Source organism: Argopecten irradians, chromosome 1 (genome assembly GCF_041381155.1).
Source record: "Argopecten irradians isolate NY chromosome 1, Ai_NY, whole genome shotgun sequence".
NCBI lineage: Eukaryota > Metazoa > Mollusca > Bivalvia > Pectinida > Pectinidae > Argopecten > Argopecten irradians.
In genome coordinates this window covers 48,988,699-49,011,079 of record NC_091134.1, presented here as the reverse complement: position 1 = coordinate 49,011,079, position 22,381 = coordinate 48,988,699, and the positions used below count along the sequence as shown (strand labels likewise).

Sequence of the window (22,381 nt, the reverse complement as noted above, 5' to 3'; positions counted from 1 at the left end):
TCAGTCATGGAATCTCAATTATAAAACTTAAGTTTTTCTCTTTTTGAAGTAGTTGAAATTATAATTTGTGCAGCTCTTAAATGTATAAAATAGGTCCTGACCATCAATGTCCATTGAGAGAAAAATGAATATTCATGAAATACTAACAATTATGATTGTAATGAAACTTTTCTTCAATTAGACTACTTAGAAGAGTCAATTTCATTCCATTATCGTGTAATTCTTTGAAAATATAAGTATTATACTTACTTGATATATAAATTAAATGATATTAGAAAGAAAATCCCAGCCAAGACATCTGCTCTTCCAACAATGCCAGAAACCTAAAATAAAAAAGATTCTATTAGATGTGTACAAGGCAAAGATCACACATCAAAACTTGAACTACTGTCATCCAAGTTATACAGGTAAACTTCCTTCCATTTCCCCCTCACCCGCATTTCCAATAAATGACACACATCTTCACTGTATAAGGATTTATAATTGCCAACAAGTTTGTAACAAAGGACCAGTAATAACCCCCACTCCTTACTAATTGTTGCAGAAGGGATATGATAAGAACCAAACTATATAATATAAATAAAAGGCATAATGGATATGGTTATGATCCATTTTGAAAATTCATTTTAACATCAGTACACGACCTTGGGTGAAGGATATCATGTCAAGTTGGAACAAATATTGTGGCCAATGTGTCTTTTGCCTCTTTAATACATACATGTATCAGTTGCATAACAAACGAGTTGTTGCAAAACACCTGCATATGAGAAGTTTGAACATAATTATTCAACCTTAGTGACCTTGAAAATTAATCAATGTTATTTATTTGAGGAAACTTTGTCTATTAGCCTTAGCTCAACAACAAGGGTCAAGCGATCATATTATTTATTAATTTATTTTTTGTTCCTAATTCATCACTTTTCTTTTCACTTCAAAGTCCAATATATATAATGACTGTAGATGTCTTGGAATTCGTAAGAGCAAGCCACCTACATGTAACCACAAGCATGGCATAAAATCATTCAGATCAAATAAACTAATTGCAAACCTATAGCTAAATCTATTTTAACTATTTGTCAGTCATCTATTTAAGGAGGAAATCTCATTTTATTTTCAATTTAAATTCAGCACACTTCTTAAACATTGCAATCTAAGTCTGAATTGAAGATTCATTAAAACAAAACTCAAATAATTAATCAACGCCCCAATGATTTGATAAAAAATATTTTAAATCATCTTTAAAAAAAATAATGTCAGCTTCTTAATTCGCATTTTAAATGAAATTTTTCTATATTTTATTTTTATGAATCATACTTTATATATGATGCTGGTTGCCTTAATCAAGTGAGTGCAAACTGTTGCCAATTCTGATGTATATAGAAGTACATGACATGTACTCTTCTTTTTTTTACTTTTTTTTTAGGAAAACTCTGCCCAGGTACAGGTAGCTCAGTCGGTAGAGCACTCAGCTAGTGTTCAGAGGGTCCCAGGTTCGAATCACGGTCTGGCTGCTACATTTTCTCCTCTCCTGTTACATACTCATTCATTACATATTTTATACATGTTGGTCATGCATGCAGAATTTACAAAGGATACAAGACAATAAATTGTTAGATAATTTTTACATCTATTTGCTAACATTCACCCTACTGTATGCCAACTATAATTACAATAATTTCTCTGTTTGCTTATAAGACAAAGGCCTAATCATTGTCTTAGCTTTATATAGTATTGAACTTTGTAATGGAAAATTTTTCTTCCATAGCAGGAGTCCAGCAAATCGATAGTTTTATTAACTGTAATAAATGTGTTATTTGTCCACTATGACATTTGTGTAAATCAATGCAGATTTATTTGCCCTAATAGCTCAGAGTTCATGTTGACACAGAGAAATCTATACTGTACCGACACTGATCTGCTGTAGAAGCAATTTTATTTGTGCATTGTAGTGACATAATTAAGATATAATCAGAGTTTCCACCAACACGAACTCATATCTGTCTGACAGTTATATTAAATATGGAAAGAGTTCAAATTAAATGCATCGCATAAAATCTATACCATCAAGAATTCAGTATCAAATATATTGCTGAAGGAATTTCTGTCTCCCAAAAGTGTTAACTCTGTTCCTAAATGATAACATGCAACCACAGGTTGCAAACTAGGGTAAGATAATCTTGCATTAGAATTCTGGTGAGAGAATCAAATCTTTTGGGTCTGCATGGTAGCCAGTATAGTTTTCAATGTACATGACAAATAGTGGCTCCTCATTAATGAACAAGAGGTCCATGGGCCTTAACCGTCATCTGACTATAAGCACAATACAACATAGTTAGATTTTAGCCTTTTTGACCCCTGTGACCTTGATTGAAGATCAAGGTTATTCATTTGAACAAAATTAGTAGTCCTTCATCCCAGCATGTCACAGGCCCAATATCAGGTCTCTAGGCCTTTTTGTTATTCACAAGAAGTCATTTAAAGATTTTAGCCATTTTGACTACTGTGATCTTGAATGAAGGTCTTATCAATACTGTGGTTCCCCAGGGTCATCGTCATGATACAGACTCTTATTAATACCATAGGTCTCCAGGATCATCGCTTTGATATATACTCTTATCAATACATTTGAATAAACTTGGTAGCCCTTCATCAAAGCATGCTGCAGGCCAAATATGAGCATCCTAGACCTTTCCGTTCTTGAGAAGAAGTTGTTTAAAGATTTTAGCCTATTTGACCCCATGACCTTAAATGAAGGTAAAGTTATTCATCCCTTTAGTTCTTGAGAAGATGCGTTTTAAAGATTTTAGCCTATTTGACCTCTGTGACCTTGAATGAAGGTCAAGGTCATTCATTTGAACAAACTTGGTAGCCCTTCATCACAGCATGCTACATACCCAATATCAGTACTCTGAGCCTTCTGGTTCTTCAGAAAAATTCATTTAAAAAAGATTTTCGCCATTTTGACACTTGTGACCTTGATTGAAGATCAAGGTCATTCATTTGACCAAACTTGATAGCCCTTCTTCCAAGCATGTCACAGGCCCAATATCAGGTCTCTAGGCCTTTAAGTATTCACAAGAAGTTGTTTAAAGGATTTTAGCCTGTGACCTTAAATGAAGGTCATGATCTTTCATTTGAACAAACTTGGTAGCCCTTGATCCCAGCATGCTACAGGCCCAATATCAGTACCCTGAGCCTTCTGGTTCTTGAGAAGAAGTTGTTTAAAGATTTTAGCCTTTTTGACCACTGTGACCTTGAATGAAGGTCAAGGTCATTCATTTAAAGACACTTGGTAGCCCTTCATCCCAGCATGCTTTAGGCTAAATATCAGTACCCTTGGCCTTTCGGTTATTGAGAAGAAGTTACGAATGAAAAGTTTACACAAAGCCCACAGCAATCGGCACACCACGACGGACGGTGCATGATGACAATAGATCATCCTGACCCTTCGGGTCAGCTGACCTAAAAACATACAATGTACAGGAGGCCATACAGAGAAATTTGTTTAAAGATCACAAAAAATGATATCACTAAAATGATTTGAGGACTCGAATTGCATGTATGTTGTTCTCTATCACTTTGAGTATTTTTAATAAGCTTTATCATAGCTTCCTGGAAAGATTTGTTACCTAGCTAAGACATGAATAAGATAATAATTCCTTGTGTTTGAAGTAAGAAATAAAAGGGGTTCATATTTTTAGCCACCTTGATAAATACATGTACATGTACTGGTATATGTATAGTGTTTGATGTTACCTGCATGGTAAGATGACTGTTAATTAATATATCATTTATTAATTAAATAGTAATTAATCAATTAGTACATGTAAATAGAATGTGATAATATACATATTAAGTTTGAAACATTGCTATTGTTGTTTAATCTATCTATTTCTCAAATCAGTATACACATTAACGAGTGATCATGTCTATATAGATAATTATCACATGAATGAGCTGGAATTACAGCCTGAAGTGAAATGGGATGAGAGAGATCAGTATAATGTATACACCTAGTCATCTATACCTATAGTACACTATAGACTACAGGCTGCTGATTCCGACAAGCAGAACAATAAATCTGTCATCCTCCAACTCCATGTATAATGAATTTTACTTGCTCAAATTAATTAGCTTCACATTAACACTGTCTTGTTATAGATTCTCATCTCCACATCTGTAGTTTTTGGTTCTCAAGCTGAGCTATCCAACGCAGTGTATATGTATGTACGTTAGAGTTCACTGAAGAATAACCTTTTTCTTTACTTTATTTTTTCATGACCAGAAATTTATGTATATATGTAGATCAAGCTTTTTAATGCATTACATTAAAACAGAACAGATTTGTTAATTATGTAAATAAACCTAGTACCTATTGTAGGCAGATTTAATGTTTCAAATTAACTGTTGACTGAGGATACAGTTACCAAACTTGTATGGATCATGTGGCAATCCAATGTTCAGTCGCAATCAGTCTAGCTAAATGTTCAACCATACTTTTTACAGAAAGTAGTAAATAATTTTCAACTTGATATCATTGAATCTCATGAAGAAAAATTGTCAGTTTTCTTCAAAGTTGAAAAGTTAAAAGATCCATAAATTGGATTTTTGTTTTCAATTTACTTTTGTTCATTTATATTCATCACATCAACATATTATTTTGATAAAAAAACCTTTATAATACTGGTGAAGGCATATAAACATGTATATACAGGTAGACCTTATGTAGTTAACATTTGCATCAACCAAAGAAAATCTGATCCACAAAACCCTGAAATCAAAAGCTTTATATGGCTGTCTCATGATCAGATCTTATAAATGTACTAGATTATCTCCCCTTAGTTTGAATAGAATCAGCTTTATGTAAAAATCTCCCAGCTGAATTATTAGTATCTCCCCCTGGTTTGAGCAAGACTTGCTACCAAGTTTTTGATGTAGATTTCTCGGCTGAATTCTCATATCAGATTATATCCCCCTACAGCTATAGTTTGACTAAGGCTGGCCCATGATCACTCTCATGTTTCAAATAAAGAATTTCGTGTCAAATTCTAATTATAAGATTACCACTTCCAGGTTTGAGTAAGGCTGACCACAAGACCTCAGCTCTTGATAAAATAATCCAGTCAAATTTCAATATTAGATTATCTCCCCTTATTTTGTGTAAGGCTAGCCATCAGACCATAAATCTTTAATAAAGAATTTCCTGTCAAATTCTTATACATATATTATTTATCTCCAACTAACTCCAGTAAGGCTGGCCACAAGAACCTCAATTTTGAGTTTATCGTTTTCAATCAAGTTCCAATATCAAATTATCTCCCCCTAGTTTGAGTAAGACTAACCATCAAACTCAGTCGATCAGCGATTGAAAAAGAATTCCTCAGATGAATACGAAAATTATCTCCCGTTGTTTCAGCAAGAATGACAACAGGTGTATTTTACAAATATTTCATCTTATTTAAATACCTCTAGTTTTAGTGTAAAGGCCAAAGACAAGTTGTTATGTTATATCGAGACTCTAAGTGGCCATTAAGCTTTTTACAGATCATAAACCACAATCAAATCAAACTAAGTGCACATCATAATCTACTGGAAAAATAATTTTATTATATATACAATTTACTCTTTATATACAGATCAGTGAAATGTAAGCTGAGAAATTCACTTTTAAATTAGGTATAACTTGGAATAATTTTTATATCCATTACAATATGTTGAAAGGTCACCCCAATTAGGAGTAATTTAAACAGTTTCTGACAAAATCATGTCATCTGTCTCGCAATACGATCTAGTGCAAACTGGATATTTTTTTTATTGGATTTAATACTTTTTGTATGAGAATTTTGGCTGATAAACCAAGCATCTTTTTTACAAATTTTTATACATAACATTTTAACTATTTTATATAGATAGTATCTTAAATTAAACAACAAAATTCTGCCACAATTATTTAAGTACTTGTGTTGTGATTTGAATTGGAAAAGAATTCTCTTGTTTTCCTTGTGATTTTTGGATATATTGCAAGATATAAATCAATTTCAGTGACAAATGGGACACTCGAATATGTTCAACAACCTAGAAAACCCCACGCTATAAAGGGAGGACTTTTATAGACTTGATTTGTTGCTCATTTCATCGGTCAAAAAAATTAAACATCTAGATGCACACTTACTGCTTCTGTATGGATGGGATGGACAGCGAATAGGATTCCAGTCATGAGACACACACGAGAATGGAGAAGGAACACGTCCATACAGGTATAGACTAGAAGTCCAGTCATCATGGCATGGAGGAGGACATTTGTTACATGGAAAGCATAAGGATGGCCACCGCTTAGATAATAATTCCATCTGAAAAAGTAGAATAAAAATAACTACATATATGGATGAGTATTTTAACATTTTGAAATTGACATTTCCTTCTATTGTTTACTTATGAAAAAGTATCATCAGTTTTTAATTACTATAAGTTGGAGGGGCAGTGTGGTAGCCGTGACGTTATTTAGATGACTCGATCGACATATACCACAACTTGACAAGCCCTTTACCTCTAGATTGGGAGTTCAAATCCCATTTGTGGCAGTTGCCAGGTAATGACTGCTGGTTAGTGGTTTTTCTCTGGGTACTCTGTCTTTTCTCCACCATCTAAAGAAACATCTACGGGAATTCCCCTAGCGAATCAGGGTATTTATATCTATATTATTTGCTAAAGTAATTCTTTATATCCTATATAACTTAAAGAGTAGCCCCTAAGAAATGCCAAAATTTCAATGTGAATTTAAGCGACTTCCATTATATCATTTTAATTTGTCTTGTGTCTTTGTGTTATTGTATAAACTGTCATGAGTAAGACTAACAATTACGTACATGTAATGCAACCAATTAATTATTGATATCCATATACACCGTATAATCATAATGTACGTAATCAACATAGAATTTTAACTCTGTTGATAATCAAAGTCAACATTGGCAGCTCTCAAGTTGCATTTTTTGTTTGATTCTTAAAAATATCATGTACACAATTGTTGTATTCATAGCTATTTTGGTATACAGTATATATGAATATGCCAATAAAAGATGTGCATCTCCCATGAACTATACAAACAGCCAACATCATTACAAATACTTCTACCTGATAGTGGCTGATACACATGTACATATGTAAACAGTTTTCCTTCAGAAAAACATCTATATAACTCATAATCTATTTTTACTTTGTAGAAAGAACTTGAAACAGATTGAGTGCAAATCAATTCCATTTATCATCGTTGCAGCAAGATTCCTTTATAGCTATTTTGACAGGTACATGTCGTTGTATTTATATCGTTCTGTACAGATACTTGCCACTGAACCATAGTTATTACTGTGTTTCACATTGTTACCGAATACATTTATCTTTCAAATTTTCCTGAGGGCAATTCAACAATTGATGTACAGTAGAATGCATATAAAGGACTATTCACATCATAATAAGTTTTCCCCATTATATCACAATAAGTTCCCTCCTTTGAGAGAGAAATAAACCTTCCCGACACAAATTTTAAAAATCACTTCGAATAATTGGATCCTAATTACGTTTCAGAGTGGTAGTTATAACTATGCAACAAGTCTGTACATATCTACTGCCAATTGCATGCACATGCATAATTGAATCAAAACAGTTTAAATTCCTTTTCTTTGAAGGACTTTTGAATCTAATTTTTTTCATATACCAGTACCTAAATTCAAACTGTGTAACAAGTAGAACAAATTACATGTGTATTTTAAATGACATTCATTTTAACTAAGATAATTCTGTAAGACCTTAATTGTCTACCTCTTATTTCAATTTGTTTTTTTCACATTGTACATAAATAAGGTTGTGATACAGAACTTACTTTAAAATAAGACAACGATAGAAATGCACCAGTAATTGAGTTACCATGGAGATGAATTAGTGCTCCAGCATTAAGTTGTCACCTTGCAATTGGTGCAATGAGCACAGCATTTAAGTGCAGAACCGTATATAATAAGATCTTGTAATTCAATTGTATTAGAGAAGAACTATTAACTAATCAATTTAGTATTCCTGCTATTATACAAACTTATGGATTACAAATCTACCTCAGCATCCCATTTAACCAATTACCCACCCAATCACCTTAAGGATGCATGATACATATATACATGGGAAGTAAATCTTAAATGACCTCAATCCAATCAATAGGAAATTGATTAAGAAAAAAACAATCCAAAACAACGCAATCAATCATGGAAAAGCAATTTTATTGTTCTAGCTAGGAGACAATTTAAGTTTTAAGGTACAAACCAGCAGAACACCTAAATTACATGTTTGAACAAGCAAATTCATGAAATTTATATTCCCTGCTTTTAGGATGTATTGTTTACATTAGCTAAACAGTCTTCAATTTGTAGGTTGATCAAATTATATATGAAACTTATAAACTTCTCCATTTCTTCAAATAATCAAGTTTGTTGTTGCTTATCAAGGTCCTCGAAGATTCAACATACTGAAAGTCGGCTCCTCGAAAATTTTATGTCTAGAGTGACAATTTGATGACAACTTTGCAACAGTTATTGGGGTTTAGAACAATCACATAGTACACAATATCGATGAATTCCTTTCAGCAGTCATGAACTCGGTAGCTTAAATTCATACCAAATCAATGGGAATTAGGAATCAGCCGGTCACCCACGGTACAAGGGTGTCTAATAGAGGTGATAAATGATGGTGGCGGAAATGAAGAGCTGTTATTGATGGACATTGTACTCTTAGAGATACCAATGACATGTTTACCTGGCCATGCATGTCATTCAAATCTACAATGTACTGGTCATTGTCTGGGTATCAATGGCCAGTGTGTAACTACAGCATGAGTCTGTAAGAATCACAGCAACCAAAGCACAGGGAAATGTCCATAGCAATAAAATATAGACAGATTTATACACCTACAGTAACAGCAGAATGGATTCATATCTGCATAACTAAAATCTATGATGGACATGCAAAAACATAGGTTTCTAATTATAAGGGGAGATTTATCTTTCATGACAAACAGAATGTATTACATTCACCATAAATACCATACACAACCAACATGTCTATGACACACAAGATGCTCTTCATGTTTTTTTCTTCATTTAAAAGTTAGTACATTGTAGGTGCCAAAGTTAAAGGTATTAAATGAATGATGATGACCGAGTGGTCAAGATGTGCAAGACAAAAATATTACATGTACATGTACATGTATTACCACAAACCCTCCACCTCTGGGTTTAATCGTTTGAATCCTATGTTGAGCAATTGCCATGTACTGACGGTAGACCAGTGGGTTTTTTTCTCCGGGTACTCAAGCTTTCCTCCACTGCTACAAACCCTGAAGTACTTAAATGACCTTGGCTGTTGATTGGATGTTTAAAACTAATAAAACCAAACCTCTGGTATGGAAAATTAATATGGAAAATTTACTTTATTATGTGTAATAATAACATGAATGGGAGAAAAAAAGGAAAAATTGTATTAGCTATGTCAAACCAAGTTTGGAAACTTGGAACCCTGGACCTTCCAAACTCTTAATGTCACCAACTTGAGCTACCGTCACAGACTAGTGTGGTCAATCTTGATGGACATTGGCCGAAGCAGCCCCTTTTACAGTAAAGCCAAACAGATGTAGGTTTCAGAAACATTTCAGTATAATGTACTTTAATTTATGTTCTCTTACTGAGAGGTCTAGTCAGATTTATCACTTGATTTAATGTTAGCAAGTTCATATGGTAATTAATTTAAATGAAAGTATCTACTTTTATAGCACCAATTAATTCAGCCGATGGTATATACATGAAAATTAATGGCTGTTTAAATGTATGTGAGACTGAGAGTAGCAAGTACCTGGGAGTGTTTGAAATTTAACTGTCTTACGCCCATAAAAGGTGTTAAATACCTATTGAAAACATTCATTTCTGTTTACATGGATACAAGGATATACAAATATCTCGGCACAAGTCAGTGTCTGGTATAAGACTATTAGGCTAGACATTTGACATTTTGGCACAAAGAATTGTCCTGGGGGTCCAGATTTATCAAAGTTTGTTATCATCAGTTGAAGGCAAGGCAATTTACCTCTGAGTCAGTTAGCTCAAATATAGAACTGATAACCAATGGAGCTTCTGATAATATCATGGAAAGGGGCACCACGTTCTCTGACAACAAATTCTTATACAGAGTGAAATATACTAAAAACCTCCATATTACGAAAATAATTAAAAATACACTTGTATTGTAAAGGTATTTGAAAACCATAACACAGATTAGAAACTAAGCGATACTTTAACTTGTTTTCATTTAATTCAGTTCATTTTAATTTTACAAAAAAGTATACTTATGTTTTAATTGTATACATGTATGCCATAATTCTATGCCAACGAAAATATGGAAAAGGACAGGAAAAGGAAGTACGAACTTGTTTTCATGTTTTACTGACAGTAAAGATTTAATTATTGCAACATTGCATATTTTTGTCCTCTAAATTCTCCAAAAGTCTGAACATTTACTATTAATTTACATTATTCCAGCGGATCAATTTAGATACTGATGTGACAGGTAATAAAAAGCCCAATTTCTGAAATGTCGTAAATGTTTACTGGTAATCACAGCTATGATATTTCCTCATAGCTTTGGGCGGTGAAGGTGAGGTTAATTAAACCGTCCCAGGTAGCGGGTACAATACATAGCCTTGTATATACATACAAAGGATTTGATGGTTATCATACAATGAATGTATATACCCTGACTTGGTTACATACTTCAGTGTGTAAACCAGGAAACTACAATACTTAGATCCAGAATGACTAATATTTGTTGCAATTTCAGCCACTTCCTGAAATCGCACACCATACCTTTTGTTACCACAGACACCAATTGAGTTTTTAAATGCAAGTTAAATATTTATTTAACTTATTTTTGGTTATCATGGGAATATCATCCAGACCATTTATGAGAATACCTAAAGCATCACTTTGCTATTATCAATTTAAAATTATCAGGGTATTTTAGCTTAGATTGATCTACCTCCCAAACTGATGACCTTGCATTGCTAGCTAAGCTAAATGGAGGTTCATTAATACTGACCAGTGGTAGCACTTTTTTATTAAACAGTCTGGTGGAGATTATAAACATCTTTAAACTGTATTAATCACCCATTTCCGTGCCAGACAATGACACAACAGCGATCATTGTGTTTTAAAGTAAGAATCACAATATAGCAAAATACATTAAGGTTTCTGACAGGTACAAATACAGAAATAACTAGATATACTGTTAGCACCTTTTAAAAGTATAATTGACCTTTCCCAACAGTTATTAGTTTGAGTCACGTAATAGAAACACTGTAAGAATTTACAGGATTGCCCAGACCATGAAAGTGTACTTGTTATGTACTTAAACTTATCATAGCTAGGTTTCAAATTTTAAGTATAATTTACATGTCAAGTGTTTATTCATAAACAATCAGCATGGCTCAATAACTATGCAGTCAGCTTGACATACTATTAAGTAAGAGTCAATAAAAACATCCCAGATGCTATTTGATATCATCCAAGGAGTCTGAAAGCAAAAAATAATGGACAATATCATTTAAGAATATTTAATAGCATATTTACATTATTTTGTGGTTCAGGTTGGCAAGGTCATTTTAATAGAATATTGCTCAAACAATTCCCCGTATGCAATGCGTTGTTATATTATCATGGCTGTGTTTTAAAAGGAGTTTTGGAAGTCTGCAGTATGCTTGAGCTCTCTCTCCTTGTAATATTTTTTATTAAAGATGCTCCAATAATTGGTAGGATGCAAGGTCATTTAGGGTAGAAGGTCCCTTTTTAGAGTGTGCTAATTTGCTCAACATTTAGATTATAATTCCCTGTATGCAAAGTGTTGTTATATTATCATGGCTTTGTTTTAAATGTGTTTTGTAAGTCTGCAGTATGCTAAAGCTCTGTTTCCATGTAATAATTTTATCAAAGATGCTCCAGTGCCGACAGAGCATATATACGGTACTCATCATTTGAGCAATAATTGGTGTTAATCGTGTATATATTTGTCTAATTAATACAAAAAGTAATATAAAATAATTTATTCTGCTTTCGGTGCATGCACAATCAGTACTCAATTCATTCCATATAGGATATAGTCCCACGGATTTTTTTTGCGATGCAATTAATTATTCTTTATGTTTTTATCTTAAAGTAAAATTAGAAGCTCAAACTTTTCAATGCTGGTAATGGTGTAAAGTAAGTAACTTTTGTAACTAAAGAAAAATACTTATTTGTTTGCTATTGTTTTTGATAGCAAAAAATATCATTTGTCAGTGGTGGAGCATCCTTAATTGTCTCTTATGGTCCTTTTTATAGTGCTATCTCACTGAAGCATGTTGCCTAAAACAATGAATAATACGTACACCATAGATCTTATTGTTTTATCAGGTTAGACTTGTATTGGTAACATACTGCCACTAATTGAACAGTACCAGAATCTGAACACTAACATTATTTCATTTTATTGTCACTGCTTTAATATAGGTAGAATTTTTGTGAGCATTTTATCCCTTCTTGTTGTAATAATCTTTGAAATATATGGCTAGAAGCTTTATCAATGGACATTGTAGTTATCTGAATGTTATTTCAAATAGATCAAATTCCCTGATGCAATTGTTATTTGTATCTATTAATTTTCAATTCCTTTTAAAAACACTAACATTATCTTAATTAATCTGTGTAGACAGGTGTACTCAATTAGCAATTGCTAGTTCCACTTCAGAAATAAAGTAGGGGGAAATAAACTCAGTGAATGAAGTTTCCCCCACGGGATTTTGATATTGGGTCTGAATCACCGTATACAAACTATATCAGAATTAAACATAAACAAATATGTAAAGAAGTTTACTCAGTGATTTATTTGTCACAGTGATTGTTTGTCCAAGAACATCTAAATCTCCACAGTAAATACACATTTGTTGGCTTTAATCATTTAAATACTATCATACACCCTACATTGGACTTGAATATGTTACTTACACCTCATCTAGTTAATCAAATTACATGTACATTTTGTATATTATCAATATAATCTTAGGTTTTAATTTTTTTTTTGTATCTTTTAAACCAAGTCTTAATTGCTACACAGTAGTTTGTGTAGTTTGTACACAGGAGATTGCTTTGTTCCAGCAGACTTCAACTTTTCTATATGCATTTGAATTTTAATGCACCATGAAGCAGCTTCATGGATTGTCCATTCGGCCCCTCTCTTTCACCCCATCTTCTCTGGTTCATTTGTAAATGGACTTTTTTCCAAGATGAGAATATTATTGTAGGTAGAAGAATTGGACATAATATATATTAACCTTAGCTGCTGCTTGGAATTTTTCACAGGTGAACATGATCGGGCCACTAGATTGTGTTTCACAGGTGAACAAGATCGGGCCACTAGATTGTGAAGTAAATCTTACTACTGGAAATATAGCTATAAACACAAATTCTTATGTGATGTTCAGCAAATGTTTTCCCTAATTTCCTTCATGTACATGTATATAAATTACTGGTAATATAATCCTAGATTTTTAATCCACTTAAAAAATTGTTATGAAGGACAAAATTGCACACACCACTTTTATAGATGTACATGTGCTTGCAATTGTTTGTAGCATTTTTCCTTAACCACTAAACATCATAACAATTTAAAGCATGAAAAGATAAATGCCTATATATCTGCTTTTGAAACAATTTTTGGAATGTTGTAATTTGTACAAATTAATTATACTGACTACTATCACACATTACCAGTAAAATATATTAGCATAATACATATTTCATTTTTGTCTTTATATGCAAACATGTACTTGTATGAGAATACTAATTTCTTTTTGAGACATTTGTTCACCTCTATTTATCATACTTGTTACATTTTCTATCCTAAACGGATTTGAAAAGTGAAGAAAGATGTACATATACATGCAGACGTATGTCAATAGTATGTTGTAACTGTATTTGTTAATTGACAAATAATGGCAAGTTGTACTGTATTCGACCTAATAAATAATTATATAAGCACCCATGTCCCTATAAGTGCCTCTCCCTCTTTATGGGGCTTCGATTTCAATTGCCTATGCAGGCATAAATAAAGAGCAAAACTACATAAAAACATCTAGATTTGCAATCATTTTGTCTTATAAGTACCTTTTCATTTAAACACCCTGGTCGCTTATTGGGTCGATTTATGGTATTTTCAAGTTTTTGTACATATGTAATTAACTTTGCACTGACAAAGAAATATATGATGTTAGAAAGATTTTTTAAACCTGGTGTTAAATCAAACCTGGTGTTAAAATTTGGTGTAGTGTAATTTAAAGTCATTCACAATCCAAGTTAGAAATATAATCTACATCAGTACATGTACATCTGTACATAGGCCGCAGTGGTCAGGTGTCAACGTGTTAATTACCACCTTAGCCTTCCACCTCTGGCTTGCGAGTTTGAAACCTATGTGGGGCAGTTGCTTGGTACTGACCGCTGGTAAGTGGTTTTTTCTTTGTATACTCCGGCTTTCCTCCACTAACAATCTAAGGCGCACAATGCCTTAAATGACCTTAGCTGTTAATAAGACATTAAACTATGAAACCAAACCAACCACCATTGTAGGTATTGATAACCATTATATTACTTGTACTTTCTAATTAAAGATAAAAGTTAATTCAAAGATAATGTTTGTCTACCATATTGTGATACATTATTTTGTAAAAGTGTAATTACTGATAGATTCTATAAAAAAAAAATTATATTCAAAATCTGTTTATAAAATGCACTTCTTCTTCTTCTTCTTCTTCTTTTTTTGTTTTGTTTGAAAATTGAAACAGTAGCTAACAGATATATCAATTGCATAAATATTATTAAGTCGTTGGTTAGTTTTAAGGTAAACGTGCATACAGTTGTACGTATTGAGTTGATCCCATCAGCCATACAACTGGCCAGAGTATATACTTTTATTACCTGAAGGTTAATACTGTGATTGGTCTGTAAGATTTGTGGCTGGTTTTATCCACCATAGGCTTTCCCCAGAAGTCATTATAAAACACTTCTGATAAGGAGGATTCACCTCTAGCATCCCGGTTCGATTTTATAGCAAATATATCATCATGAAGGAAGTCACCCTCCAAAGAATTGATGTAACACACAATGGCTGCTGCAACAGGGATCAAAATGACAGTTTGTGTATTCCACTGTTTGAACCTCACTTTCCAGTTATTTTTACAATGTTTAGTTGGTTTGCATATATTATTGTTTAGCTCCATTATTCCTGTTAAGAACGCATCCTAGTTGACGTTTGTCGTCTGCTAAATCCACGCGGTTCAACCGACCATGTGGTTGTGACAGCACTGTGTTTTGACTTGGCAAGCACATGGTAAGTTATTGTCACGTGACACATGACGTATCACAGGTAAACAATATGGCGGCGTCCATGAGTGTTGCCAACGCCGCCGCTAGCGGGGATTTGACTGTAAGTTCACGTCATTCTACGTTCACGATAACGATTCTATTCATGTATATTTAATTGTTAAATATAAATATCCATTTGTGATCGTGATTTGTCTGTAAGAGACATCAGAAGCTAGTAAATTCCTGCCGTTGCTACTGTCAACTTTCCACTTGTCACTTCTTCATGATTTTAGTCTAACTCATTTACGTTTACGGCAATTTTTCGGACCTCGAGACACTAGTGGTAAACCGATTGGGTAAATATTCACAGAAACATGTCTTCAAACTAATGTTCAAATAAATAACAATAATGTAACATGATTAATCTGTTTTTTATAACCAAATTACACGAAAATGTGTTCCTATAAAAGGGAGGTAACTCCTATATCTTAACTAGCAAAACAGACAGAAATTATCCATTTTACTTGCAGGGAAACTGAGGTCATGAGTACAGGACCTAATACAGAACCTTAACATTATGACAGTTAATCAATAGAGGTATTAGAACTAAAGGACTGTAGCCACCAGACTTTGTTTTATTTTTAACAGTTGGTGACCGATCTTTTAAGACAAGGCTGTTCTCCCAATCAGCGATCCAAGGATGGAATGACACCTCTTGCTATAGCAGCTTTCTGGGGATATGCCGAAATTGTAGAAGCTCTGCTTGAATGCAGGTATGACCATCATAAAATCGTATGTAAATTTCAACAAATGAATACAAAAATAAAAAAAGGTAAATATTAAATAGAAGAATTTAAGAAAATTATTTGAAGAATAATGAAATAAAGAAATTCATTGAAAAAATCTTTTGAAATTGAGCAATGATATCGATGCAGTGTCATATTATGCCATACTAAAATTCTAATGTTTCAACCCTTTTTTTCTAGTACTTGTTTCATTCCTTTTTAAATTGTTTTTCAGAATTATTAATTTTGTACTTTCTTATTTTATAATACATGTATATGATTTAAAAAAGAACCCAAAAATGATATATTTTTTTCATTTTCATGTAAATCTAGATCTATCATTGGAGTTTTAGGTTTATATTGAATGCTGTACCCAAGGATGCATTTAATGTTTTTATCTGTATTGGTCAATATGTCAAATAATTCTTTGCTATACCTATATGTGATTTTTATTAGATTATATGTGTTATTTTAGAGCTGACATTAACACATGTAACAACAACACCCTTTGGACACCTTTACATTGTGCTGCTTTTCAAGGTCATGGAAAGGTCATTATGAAATTAATGGATTATAAACCAGACCTTTACCTCAAGGACAATCTCAAGGACAATCAGGGAAGGTAAGCATGTGATGTTTTATTTTAATACATTTGCTTATTATGTATTTTGTTAATGTAAAAGTCGAGAATTTTTAAGGACATGCTATGTTTGAATGAAGTGAAAAAACAAAACTGAGAAAGCTGAGAAAAACAGTCACCATGTACATGTATATATAGCCATATAATTCATAATCAAATCACACTTATTTTTTTAACATTATTTTTTTAACAAAAAAATACACATTTTTTGTTATTGTAGACATCTTGATACTGATGATTTTGAAATATGATGTACTGAAAAAATTATGCCCTCTTACATTGAGATCCATGCTTTCGTATTGGTACAGTAACTATAATCATCCAGTTTAATACCTCTGCCATTTATGTCTTTATCTCTTCATTTTAGGACTGCTGTTGATTTTGCTTCAGCACTTGATGCAATATGGCCATTTTTTGCTGGTATGTTATAACATAAAGGTGAAAAGCATGGATACATGTACACACTGTGACCTTGAGTATGTCTTTATCATATATGCAGTGTATATATACAGTATTACACATGTGTTTTTACATTTCTTAAGATATATGTCTCCACATCTTCCATTTTATAAATAATTGTTCAAGAAACTCATTTGCTAAATTAAGACTGAATTTCATCAAGTCTAATGTTTCATTTATATATCTCTATATAATGTATTATAAAGATATTGTCTCTTTATTCATTGTATCAGTAAGTTGTCTGAGAAAACATATTTGTGTTACTTGTTGCAACAAGTACGTATTGTGAATGAAATTTCCTTTGAATTCTTGCCTCGTATCTTTATGTATGAATAAGTTTAATGCCTGTGCAGGTGTAATCTCTAATTCCTATTTCAGCTGCTGGATGTAAAAGAACATCCAAAGGAGATCTCATTCGTATGGATATAGTAAAAAAGGTCAGTGCTAATCATTTGGAATTCTGTTGTTATAAATGCTAGTAATTTTTAAACGAACAAACATGTACATACCATTTGCCAAAAATAAATCTTACTTATTTAAATTTGAATTGTGAGTCAATCTACAGAAATGTAATTTTAACTTCTATGTGTATATTCTTTGAATTTATATCTTTATTTTGGTGACAGATGCTTATTGGAAGGAACCACATCTTAAAGGATAAAAAAACCGAGCAGGTGTTAGTTTAGATTATTCATGGTTCTATGTTTTATTTTGTGATCAGGTGTCACAAGATCCGGCTATTGTAAATCCTGCCATACATGGTATACAACAGTCCGACTTTGCTCACTTTTCACGTCCTGGGTCAGCATACGTAATGAAATCTCAGCCATACCGAGGACAGAGTAGCTACACAGATTCCAATATGGTAAGAAAACAAATTTAAACAAAACAAAATCAGAGTGGATATATTTTAGGTTAATAGACTACAGTATTCATTTAAGTACAAGACATCTTTCGATTAGTTTGTATTAGTTTCATTTTTATCCTCCACTTTCTACGAAACAGGGGATATTAAATTTGGTTTGTCCATCTGTCTGTCTGTCCGCCTGTAACACTTCGTTTCCATGCAATAATTATAACAAATGTACACCGATTTTCTTCAAACTTAGTGACAAGGTTAAGGGCTCAGCCAAGTTCGATCGCGACTGTCGATGGACCTTATTTAGCGGAGATATGGCCCTTTGAATTACTAAAAACATCATTTTCTGCCATTTCCGTGCAATAAGTGTAACAAATGTAAACCGATTTTCTTCAAACTTATGAACAAGGTTAAATGCCTTAAGGACTCAGCCAAGTTTGATCGTGACTTTCAACAGACTTTATTTAGCGGAGTTATGACCCTTTGCATAAATAAAAAAAAAGTCAGTTTCTGCCACTTCTGTACAATAACTGCAATAAATATTAACCAATTTTCTTCAAACTTGGTAACAAAGTTGAATGCCTTAAGTGCCTGGCCAGGTGTGATCAACTCTTTCAGTGGATGTTATTTATCAGAGTTATGTCCCTTTAATTTACTACAAATGTTATTTTTCTGCAGTTTCTGTGTAATAACTAACAAATGTTAAAGCTAAAATTTTTTAAACTTGGTAACAAAGTTAAATGCTTTAAGGGCTTAGCCAAGTTCAATCGCCACTTTTGGCACATCTTAATTAGCAGAGTTATGGCCCTTTGATTTAATAAAAAAAAAAAAATCATTTTCTGCCACTTCGGTACAATAACTGTATTAAATATTAACCAATTTTCTTCAAACTTGGTAACAAAGTTAAATGTCTTGCTTCCGAATAAGTTTATTTATTCATGTTTCAACCAAGGTTAAACCTTACCTCAATAATGTTTACCTACAATATGATTTGAAAACCGGGGATGGAAATTCCACGAATTTGCTTGCTTTTTTCAGATTTATTTTTAGGTTTATTTAAATTTCTTGCCAACATAAACGTAAACATCAAATGTAAACAAATATTTATGAAGAAAAGACTCCATTGAATTTGATTTTAGTTAAGACTACATAATGTAGAAATTGTAGGAATTTGAATCATAACGGTATTCATTAATCCTCAGATTCAATAAGGTATACATTTGTAGGAGATTTACACTAAACTAGGGGGAGATAATCTCAATTCCAAATGTCAAATTTTAAATAGATATAAATTAATTACAATAAATAAGCAAGTGAGGACTGTTTTATAGTATTTCATGTTTGTCTACTTACTTATATTAGATATTTTGGAATGACTTATATACAAACCTGATGCTGACATTATATTTACTGTAGAATTAATAATATGTTTATATAATACTTCCACAGGCCATGGCGTCAGTAACGGGAGATGTTTTGGCTGGTACCCCAGACTCGCCCCAGGGAAACAGTGGTAAAGCACCCGTCCCAACATTCTCTCTATGGCATCACTGACCCATGGTCAGTGACCTCTGGTGATGGGGTCAAAGTCAGAAGACATAACATCTGAGCGAGACTGATGGACTTGATTTGTGAAAATGATATGTTATACTCTTGATGGATGTTTGGAGTAATACTGCTGAGTATGATCATTGTACCAAACTGCCACAGACATATGGATGATGTACCAAATGAAACAGATGCATGCTTTCCTTAGGCTGATATAAAAAAGATGCTATCTTTTTAAGAAGCGTAGGTGGCTTTAAACATTAAATACCAGGTATTAGCGTTAATTAACTTTAGCTATGATGCTATTTACTTCCTGTGTAAATTTAGATTATTTAAGAACCCAAAAAATTTCATTTAAAACATAATTATAATGTCACTGTCTTTTAACCATCAAGATTAATTGAACCTTTAATGATATAATGTAAGCATATACAACATACTGCTCTTGTTTTTGCTCAAAGTAACCACCAGTAGTTTCTATGAACATGAAGCACAATGAAGAGTTGAAGAAATCAGAATTAGTGTTACTGGTTTGCATTACGGTACAATTAATACTGAATATTCTTAACTACCTGTATCATGCATTATTTTGGTGCAATTTCAGTTTCTTGTACACTATATCAGTAAAAATATATATGTGAATATGCTTACAATATAATATGCTGCTATATATGGATATAAGGACGACGTATCAATATCTCACAAAACTTTTTATTTTTGAATAGGTTTTTTTTTTTTGTTGGGAATCTTTCCGATAAGATTTTCCGGAAATCTATTCTTCTAGTCTGTTCTTATGGTTATTAAGGACAATCTTTCGTTTGGTGATGGGTAAGAGTTTTTTCCTGATTATGATCATGTGTATACTATTGTTTTCATTCTCTCATCCTTGATAATATGTGTTCTCAGGTTGATACAACCTTAAGTGCAATCTTAATCTGAAGAAAGGGTCCAGTTTCACCTTCTAACATTGTATAAATAGCTACTATTCAATTGTACATGAAAATAAATAACTATAAATTCTATAAAGTAAAAAAAAATCACTTTTCAAATATGCTCATACTAGATAATGTTGTAATGTATTTAATATGGTTTTTTTTTTTTTTTGAGTCGTCATTTATTATATATTTAATTATGGATACTCCAGAATCCACAATTCACATGATTTTAGCACTAGGGGGAAACGAATGAGGTTACATGTAAGACTTCAAACCAAAGATAAAAGATCAAGAGTATAAAGTTTATATTTTGTTCCATAAGAGACAGTAAGATTATTTTATTTGAGTTACTTCCCTTTGGTTTCACTCTGTCAGCTGGAGAGCATGTAACTACTATACATGGTATGTGGATTCAGAATATAGAAGTATCAACCATGCAAGGACATAGATCCTTGTATCAAATACATGTAATAAATGATTATTTTGGAGATAATACCAACTAAATGCAACAATAATAATTTCATGACAGTCAAATATAAATACATGTACATACATCGTACTTGTGTGTAAGAATGTTACACTATCATTAGAATCTCATATTTCCTAACCAAAGTATTATATACATGTATTGAATCTACCCAGTATTTGAGCTGAATAACCTACATTTTAGCTTGTGTATAAACTTTCAGTGTTGTAGTGTTAAACACAATCAATGTGTATCTCATTTATTCCTTTCGGTTGATTTTTAAAGTCAATCTGTATTGAAGTAGCATGTACCCAGATATGGTTATATCATAATTAATCGAAATATATTTGGTTATGTGTACATCCTTTCTAAATAAGTGCCCCAAACGTGTTTGACTTACACCTTTATGACATCATTATTAAAGTGATAAAACCATTATGTTGCCTATGCAGATGTTTGTTGTATTAAATTATATGATCACCGTGTCGTAAGTATGATTGTCTGAACCAAAGGATGTTGTGTTGTAGCTAGAATGCATGGGTATTAGGCATGTACACTGAAGAGTATAGGTATTGTACATTGTATTTTATAGTGATTACATATTTATTATATTTGTCTATTTGACTTATGAAATGATATCAAATGTTTTGAATTCAATATTAAATGATGAAATGTACACCAAATGGGCTGTGTTGATGATGTTGTTTTTCAATATGATATATGAGTTTATATTTTATTTTTATTTATCTAGTGTTGGTCACTGTATTTTAACTGCTAATGAATTAAGTCTTTATTAGGTTATTTGACAGAAAAAGACAACAGAATTAAACAAGCTGACCTCTTACCAATATCAACCAGGCCTAGTTGTTCAAAATATGATTAAGCTAATCACAGTTTAACTACAATTTTCAAATTATGACATAACACTTTCTTGTAATACCAACTTCACAAAGTTTTACAAGACTCTTAGACCTCCATTATTTTTACCAAAGTGCTGATTTTAATGAAGATATAATCACAGGTTTGGCAATAAATGAGACATCTACATCTTTGAAATATTTTGTCATGGTATGTTATAGATAGAGAGATGGAAGACTTTTTTAGGAAATTTTGGAAGTTTGTGCTTGAGGATGTGGTTTGTGGTAGGATGTTCCAGTCACTGATGGTCCTTTGGGATAAAGGTTTACGTTTGTTCTTCATGTTTGAGTTCTATTAAGCATGTCTGGTGGGACGAGATGGAGTGGTAAGAAGATCTTTACGTATG

At 32.4% G+C, this 22,381-nt stretch overlaps 2 protein-coding genes across 2 annotated transcripts in view; one reads left to right on the top strand and one right to left on the bottom strand.

Moving 5' to 3' along the window:
- Positions 1-15,420, bottom strand: part of LOC138331066 (protein O-mannosyl-transferase TMTC1-like) — a 64,790-nt gene extending 49,370 nt beyond the window's left edge. The window contains exons 1-3 of the mRNA XM_069278526.1: positions 15,039-15,420; positions 6,173-6,350; positions 250-323 (exon numbers count right to left, since the gene is read on the bottom strand). Of these exons, the coding sequence (XP_069134627.1) occupies positions 250-323; positions 6,173-6,350; positions 15,039-15,340 (554 nt within the window). The 5' untranslated portion in view covers positions 15,341-15,420. The remainder of the gene's footprint in view (positions 1-249; positions 324-6,172; positions 6,351-15,038) is intronic.
- A 46-nt stretch (positions 15,421-15,466) lies between these two features.
- Positions 15,467-21,795, top strand: LOC138331077 (ankyrin repeat domain-containing protein 49-like). The gene is made up of 7 exons (XM_069278535.1): positions 15,467-15,546; positions 16,074-16,198; positions 16,686-16,832; positions 17,218-17,270; positions 17,688-17,746; positions 18,031-18,174; positions 19,618-21,795. Exons 1-7 carry the CDS (start codon positions 15,496-15,498, stop codon positions 19,720-19,722), a joined length of 684 nt encoding a protein of 227 aa, XP_069134636.1. The 5' UTR covers positions 15,467-15,495; the 3' UTR covers positions 19,723-21,795.
- The last annotated feature ends 586 nt before the right edge of the window (positions 21,796-22,381 follow it).

What these genes read in the sequence shown, in the direction of transcription:
- LOC138331077 (XM_069278535.1), top strand. Translation starts at nt 15,496, where the DNA reads ATGGCGGCGTCCATGAGTGTTGCCAACGCCGCCGCTAGCGGGGATTTG. An exon ending in CCGCTAGCGGGGATTTGACT is followed by an intron (nt 15,547 to 16,073) that starts GTAAGTTCACGT and finishes TATTTTTAACAG; the next exon opens with TTGGTGACCGATCTTTTAAG. An exon ending in GTATGGATATAGTAAAAAAG is followed by an intron (nt 17,747 to 18,030) that starts GTCAGTGCTAAT and finishes TTTTGTGATCAG; the next exon opens with GTGTCACAAGATCCGGCTAT.